The sequence below is a fragment of the Fragaria vesca genome, linkage group LG7, assembly GCF_000184155.1.
Source record: "Fragaria vesca subsp. vesca linkage group LG7, FraVesHawaii_1.0, whole genome shotgun sequence".
In the NCBI taxonomy this organism is placed as follows: domain Eukaryota; kingdom Viridiplantae; phylum Streptophyta; class Magnoliopsida; order Rosales; family Rosaceae; genus Fragaria; species Fragaria vesca.
The window spans coordinates 13626049-13633448 of NC_020497.1; the positions used below are offsets into that span (position 1 = coordinate 13626049).

Here is a 7400-nt window from a genome sequence, read left to right on the forward strand (position 1 = left end):
AACTCGAAAGTCAGCCGGAGCCTACTAAAAGGCACAATGTCTTAGTAACATTGGGCAGTGGCCTTCCAATCCATTAGAGGAATAGCTGAATCAATAAAATCAAGGGTGTCTTTGCCAACTAACGCACACAGTTTCATAACTAGAACAAGTCAGCACTGAAATGGAATTAAAACACAGATTGCACGGTAAACCCAGATAATTCAATCCCAGAAGCCACAGACAGAAGAGGTATATTTATAAAAAAAAATAAAAATGTATATCTCAATATAGAGAAGTAATAGAAGTAATAAATCTCAAGTATTTGACCAAAAAAATACATAAGTATACAAAAGGACCGAAGCTTAAAGTCTTAATGTCTACCACTATATTTACCTCATCAGAAGAAAATCAAAACTGTACATGCGATGCATAAGAATCAACAGTTCAAACTTGACCATGCAAATGTGGGCAACTGTTTTAACACAGCTTGTTCACCAATTAGGCAGGAAAAAGAAAATACCTTACATACTGTTTTTTCCCCCTTCACTCATTATGAATAGGAGGTTAATGCAGTATACGATGCATTTAGTCAGCTCCTATATTTCATCTTGATTGCCAAATAGATGTTCACAATGGCAATAACTAAAGCAATCAGAAAACTCGGCAGTCTAGTATTGACGATCACTTGTACGATCCAGATTTTCATCTTTTCACAAAGTACAGCTTAGTGTCCACAAGTGGCTTCTCATCCTTAGGAATGAAGAAATATGGAAATTGATCGTTACTTTCATCCAGCAGCCACAAATCACCGAGCCTAGAATATGATCTCTCAAGTAAGAACTTGAAGAGTTTCTTGGTTGGTTTCTTGACTTTGGAACCTGGTCATTTGGGTATTCAGCGGTTCATGCACTCTTCTTTTCTGGATCATGCTCATTTGGGTATTCAGCAGTTCATGCACTCTTCTTTTCAACTGCAGCGCAAAAAACTCTAGTCACTAAGTTGCAAATACAGGATTATTAACTTCGCTTCATGTTCAATATGAAACTAAAACAGTAAGCAACAAGTTTGTTCAAGAAAGGGCATTTTGGGTTCCCAATGTGCCGCTCAAGGGTTCTGAACTTTCATAATTGCCTAGTAGAGTAACATATAGAGGCACCGCAAAGTGAGTTTAACAGATAGGTTCAACACTGATTAAAGATATCGTAGATGATGCCCCTTGTAAAATAAAGGCACCGACTACAGAGAGTAAAATCATTACAGTAGAGATTACCTCTGGGAGCCCTATTTCATTTTTCACTGACACATGAAGAGCTCCCTCAGGGCCCAACTTCAGGTACCTTTCCAGGCTAAGATCATTATCATCGTCATTATCAGTAGCAAATATCACTGGAGACTCTTGCAACAGATCACATTTCGACACAACATCTAGCCACAGATGGTCACCAAATTTTTCCTTTATTTCATTGTAAATGACAAACTGCATGACCATCACAACAAATGTGGAGTTAACATAATGGAAAGGAATAACGAAGAGCAGAAGGAGACAAATTCTAGTGAATTTTCTATTTCACCAAGGGAAAACAAGATAAGCATCAGACATCAGTCATAAAACTCAAAAACCAACAGCAAAAATAAATCGCACCAAATCATGTAACATAATGCATAAGCAACAGACAATTACTCATCTATTGTGAGCTGTAAAAGACCGGTTCATATAATTAACACGTGAAATCATGTTACTGATCTTGTATTGGATTCAAATAAACCGAATAATACCTGATCGGAAGGTGACATCCCACATTCGCCAGAAAGATCATGGACATACAGTACTGCAGTTGGTAGATGTGAGAGGACAGCAAGTGTCAACTTTTCCAAATTATTTCGGTCCTCTGAAACGCAGAGAAGATGCAATGACAAATCAATAGCAACAACAAAAAGTTTGCACCCATTGCAACACAGACAGCATATTTCATTATTCGAAAAAGCCAAATCTATTAAGATGTGAATAGTGCACAGCAATAATGACAAAAACCAAGCACATCCATACAAAACTAATACTTGACAAACTAGAGCAATAATGACAAACTGGAGACCCTTATCATAAATTTTCACTAATCATAATTAGTTATGTAACTGAAAAATGGAGCTGTGCACCATGAAGGGACAAAGATGGGATGAAGCATGACACACCTCTGTTCAGTATCCTAGATCACATAACTGAATACAGTAAACATCAGTATTACTTATATCCTGAGCAGGGGATTTATATGTCCTTGAAAACGTCACATAAAGATGGTCCTTTCATGAGGGCAAAAACAGGCTGTTAGACCTGAACTTTGGGACAGCTAAATAAATTGGAGAGCTGCTGCATCTTAGACTCAATTTGCTCTCTGTTTGATAAATGTGCCCTCCTAGGGCTGTTAGGCTTGTATTGTTTCTTAATGACCTTGTTGAAATACGGGAGACTCCAAGTCCTCTGTGGTACTCTTTCTTATCTTAACCATTTTGCTTCTCATAAGAAAATACAAAAGCAAGGCTAATGTATCCATATTCTATCCTATTGGTTTATATAAAAGGCCAAAAGATCCTGTTCATAGTAGGCTACACTACTCAACAAGATTCTTTGTAAAGCATAAACTATTTCATCATTTATGGATGTTCAATTTTGAAGCAGCCAACACAAATCCAGTTGGAAATGGGTTCAAGGCACTGGAAACTGCCAATCGTTAGGTAAAGCTTTATCCCCAATGTGGGAAATACTGTCAACATCTCACATGTGGCATGAGTTAAGCTAAACACACGAACATGTATTAGGTGACAGGGAGTGCATGTCCCTATAGAGCCTACTTGAATAGCCTGCTCTAACACTAAAAAGAAACTAATGTTTCTTTAAAATGCTTGTTTTAATAACATGTTTTCCAAATATCCAACAGATAAAAAAAACTGAAGTGAGACAGTCTTAAAGGTGCTACACTCAAAAGTTCAACTCGAGAGAATTCAACTTATGCAACATATTATCTGAGGTTCTGCATATTGGATTACTGAGTGCAAGTTAAATATAAGAACCTTATACAACAGATTAAAAAAACTGAAGTGAGACAGTCTTAAATGAGCTCCACTCAAAAGTTCAACTAGATAAAATGAAATTAGCTCAACTTGTGCAACATAATATATGATGTTCTGCATTTTGGATTACTGAGTACAAGTTAATTATAAGAACCCCCTATACAATACAGAAAATCAACAATTTTCGGAGGCTTACCATCACATCTCTTCAGCAGACCTGGTGTATCGGTCACCTACAGACAGATTCAAGATATAATAAAAACTAAAATATAAGATCCAAGATTTACACTGCAAAATCAGAGACTGACTGACCTGAAAAGTCTCATGGTTTAAAATGATATGACCCATAAGTATTCCTCTTGTTGTGAAAGGGTAGTTGCAGACCTAAATTAAATATAACCAAAGGATCAGAGTTGATAGGTATAATGAAAAGCAACTCTTCATATTATGACAGAAGTAAATCATAACTTCCTAAATAACAGATCAAGAATGGCTTATTCAAAGTAACAAACACAGTTCTGAGAGATGAGTACAGTAACAGCTTAACAAACACTAGCTAATCTCTTAGTATGACTATCCTGCTACCCAGCAGAACTCACCAAAACCATACTGTGTGCCTGGTAACACGAAAAATAAAAATATATCCTGCCACTCCCAACCTTACGAAAAGTGCAATCACTGCAATGGCATGCAACACCCACTATGAAACCCCCTATTTTACACTAAACACATTCTGCCTTTGATACACATCCTCCATGTAAGAAAACTAGTCTCCACCCAAATATAAGTATATAACAAAGGGAGAATCCTTTTTTCTTCTTGCCAACCAGTGGAGAGCCTACCGCCCAGAGGTCCAAAACCATTAGTCTCCCTTTCTTCAATTATTGTCCTTGTATGTATCATCGACGGGGATAAATCTTTCAAATTTCAAGTGTTGAAGCTCACTCAGAGAAACTACGTTGATACAAATGTGTAGCCAGCTTAATTCCTTTCAGCTGATCACCATGAAAGCTTTATGCAGGAAGACATGTATGGCATTCTCTCTCTCTTTTCTGACACTCCACCTTTGGTACTTTTATCAAACTTTAAGGCTAAATTAGACATACCAGACCAAAAATAAAATCCACCAAAACCTTCTACTCTCTGAAAGTTTTAGTCTACCATATGCTTTTTTTCCCTTGGTAAATTTGATCCACCTTTCGAATATAAATGCCGATTTTTCTCTCTAATCTTCCGTTTTTTTGTATTCATCATTTTGCTAAGTTATTTATCTTAGAAAAAGATATTGCTTTTTGAGAACACCAAAAATGGGGACATTTCAAAACTCCTATGTAAGGTTTATACTGATTATTTCCAACTACATCATTTAAGACTCCCTATTAGTATTGAAATAAGCTCCACCATACATTCTACTTGGCTTATTAACACCTCTATTTAGCTTCATTATTGTTTCGCTCCTGTATCTTCCAAAAGGAAAAAAGACCTCTGAGAGCTGTTTCCTGGATCCGAAGGAGAGTACTTGAGTTCTCCCAATAACTAAAAAGTGTATCAAGCCTGAATCTAACTGGGGTTCACTTTTACATATCAAATTATATAAATGAAATTCTGCAGAAATGCATATGATACTTGTCATTTGAAATTGTGCATACCTCAGGCTTCCCTGTGGAGAGTATACGGACCAAAGATGACTTTCCAACATTAGGAGCTCCAACAAGACAAAGTGTTGGCGTTTCTAGATCAACTACGGGCATTGCTCGCAATGTCTGCATATATAACTGGTTAGAAAAAAACGACATTCCTGGACAAAAAAAAGGCACTGAATTATGACACAAGTTAGAAATTATAGCTTCCATATCTCAAATTATTTCTAGATTAATCTCTTTAATCTTTTAATAGCATTTATTAAAGGCCCACAAAGTCCAAAAGAGAACAAAAATTAATGCCCTTGAGAATGCATCAGACCACACACAAATTCACAAAAATGCAACACAATGCATACATAAGAATTACAGTTAAGGTATGTGTTATACAACAAAACACTTGCACGCTGATATAATCTAAGTAGTAAAATTTGAAAATGAAAGACCATAATAGAATAGTACCTTGGCTATGTGTAACAAATCATCAACATATTTTCCTTGTCGAATATATGTCTCTTCAACTTTCTTTAAACCCTGGAGAAAATAGTAACATTGTAAGTATATCCACACGAGATAGAGAAGGGAGGGGTAAGAGATTAGAAATTACCTCACTCAGTCTTGTCTCTGCTTCCTTCTTCGACGTTGACTGCAAAATTATTAATGAAGAGCTTGTTAAAGTTAGTCACAGAGAGAGGGAGAGAGGGAGACGGAGAGGGGGAGAGAGAGAGACGGAGGAGGGGGGGGAGAGAGAGAGAGATAGAGAGAGAGAGAGAGAGAGAAGACACAAAGGAGCAACAAAAACCTAACCTAACTAAGTGTTTGATTAAATTTTATTGAAATATGAGAGGAAGTTATTCCCTCTTCATCTTAATTCTCGGTACTGGGCTAAAACATAGTTTCAAACTAGTATCCCTTATACAGGGATGTTGAGACACAAAATTGCTAGTAAAAAGTCTTACATTCTAGACTTTTTATGTTGCTCACTATGTGTGGTCATTCCCTTATATTAATTGCATGTCTGGGGAGGGTAAAAGAAGAACAACCTGACCAATGACCACACTTATAAAGCAACAGAAAAGTATGACAGTATAAGAACTTATGGTGTATAAAAACCTTGTACCACTGACCCAACATACTTCCCCAACCATCCTAGATCTACTAACTTCTAAAAAAAATCATTACTAAATTACCACCCAACATACAGATATAGCTTAGCAGGTGTCGTTTGAAATTAAGAGAGAACGAGATAAGCTGACAACTAGAATTACATCATGTACAACAATGACTGGACAATATAAAAGAAAGAAAATCAAAGGTCATAATTTCCATTGCTGATATTGTATCATATGTACTTAAAAATCGATACATCATACCTTTGCACAAAGAGATGCATGTTCCTTGCCAACAGACACAACCTTTTTCCTCAGAGCATCCACCTTTCCCAACACCTGTAATATCATATCATAAACAATCAAGTAGGGAAATTGAAAAGGGTCTAAAAGATCATACCTTTGTGCATTCATCTAGTGTAACAAAATAGTGAATTATATACATAACTCCAGATGTGGAAGCCGAAATTATAACTTAGCTCAAAGTCAAAAACTGTGTGTAACTGTCGCATTGTGAACACATTTAAGCATCAAAGTACATGCATAACTCATATTGGTAGTACAGAAATAGGATGCGATAATGTGGTATACCACGCACTTTGACTAATTTTTGTTTATCAAGAGTTAATAAGATTCCTGATTTACACAAATGGAAATTGCCCATGATTTTCTTAGGTACCTGTTCATAATTTCCATCCCCGAGAGTTAATTCGATAAGAGATCGCTCATAAGGGTGAAGATACTTTTTATTGGGAAACTTCTCAGAATAAGTCCTCAACGGAACTGCTATTTCCTGAGAACATAAACAGAAGGCTAACTGTCATCCCTGAAAATTCGTTCCATATGAGAAAAGTAAAATAGAAATAAGCTCTATGTCCAAAAATTTGAAAAATAAAGTTAAGAACAAACTTTCATCAATGCATCAAGTTGCTTTGCACCTCTATTTCTTTCTCTCTTTGCAATATTGGCAATGCCTGAAACAAAAACAAAACAAAAAAGCGCATCAAGGGTAGCAGCAGGTGCTACAAATGAAGTCGTTCTAATGTGAATCTATTGTAGTCCGGTCACTATCAATATAAACCACATGCCAGTTGCAAATACCTTTTGTTGGTGCAACTTTCTTAGCCTTCCTTAGTGCTGAATACAGAATGTCAACAGATGGCATTACCATTGGTAGCTTTTGAAATGCACCTACACCTTCAAGTATCTCCGGAGATTTTTCCTAGATTTAGAAAATGTAGACACTATATCACCATTTTTTCTTCCAATAGTATGGTATCAAGAAATCTTAACTGCATATAAATGCAAAAGGAATGCAATGCAAATCAAATTTCTGCTGATAGGAAAAACAAGTTGATAAGCTAAAGCTTATTTAAACCTGAGAGCAAGTCCTTCAAAATTATCAAACTAGACTATCTAAGTAACAAAAACGATAACAGTGCAACAACATAACTAGCATGAAGATCCAAAATGTCAAACTTTCCCAACTGTCAACTTCAACTTCAGGAGGTTAAAAGCCTCAAAGCACCATTAATAAGAAATGAACTGTATACACCTGTCCTTTGTAAAACTAACTGAAAAAGGGATAATTCAACATTTAATACTC

General features: G+C 36.2%; 1 protein-coding gene across 1 annotated transcript; it reads right to left on the minus strand.

The window, feature by feature from the left end:
- Positions 1-498: 498 nt before the first annotated feature.
- Positions 499-7010, minus strand: LOC101310551 (nucleolar GTP-binding protein 1-like). Its single transcript, XM_004307227.1, has 12 exons — positions 6896-7010; positions 6704-6768; positions 6474-6587; positions 6059-6133; positions 5293-5331; positions 5148-5219; positions 4695-4808; positions 3358-3429; positions 3242-3278; positions 1756-1868; positions 1250-1456; positions 499-949 (listed from the first exon to the last, which is right to left on the minus strand). The coding sequence occupies exons 1-12, from the start codon at positions 6963-6965 to the stop codon at positions 809-811; spliced, it is 1119 nt and encodes a 372-aa protein (XP_004307275.1). The 5' UTR covers positions 6966-7010; the 3' UTR covers positions 499-808.
- Between the last annotated feature and the right edge of the window lie 390 nt (positions 7011-7400).

Bases quoted from the DNA above. Each gene is read 5' to 3' on its own strand.
- LOC101310551 (XM_004307227.1), bottom strand. From the start codon at position 6,965: ATGGTAATGCCATCTGTTGACATTCTGTATTCAGCACTAAGGAAGGCT. The intron at 6,588-6,703 runs GTTTGTTCTTAA...TTATGTTCTCAG, and splicing joins AACTTGATGCATTGATGAAA to GAAATAGCAGTTCCGTTGAG. The intron at 3,430-4,694 runs GTATGCACAATT...TATTTAATTTAG, and splicing joins TCTCCACAGGGAAGCCTGAG to GTCTGCAACTACCCTTTCAC.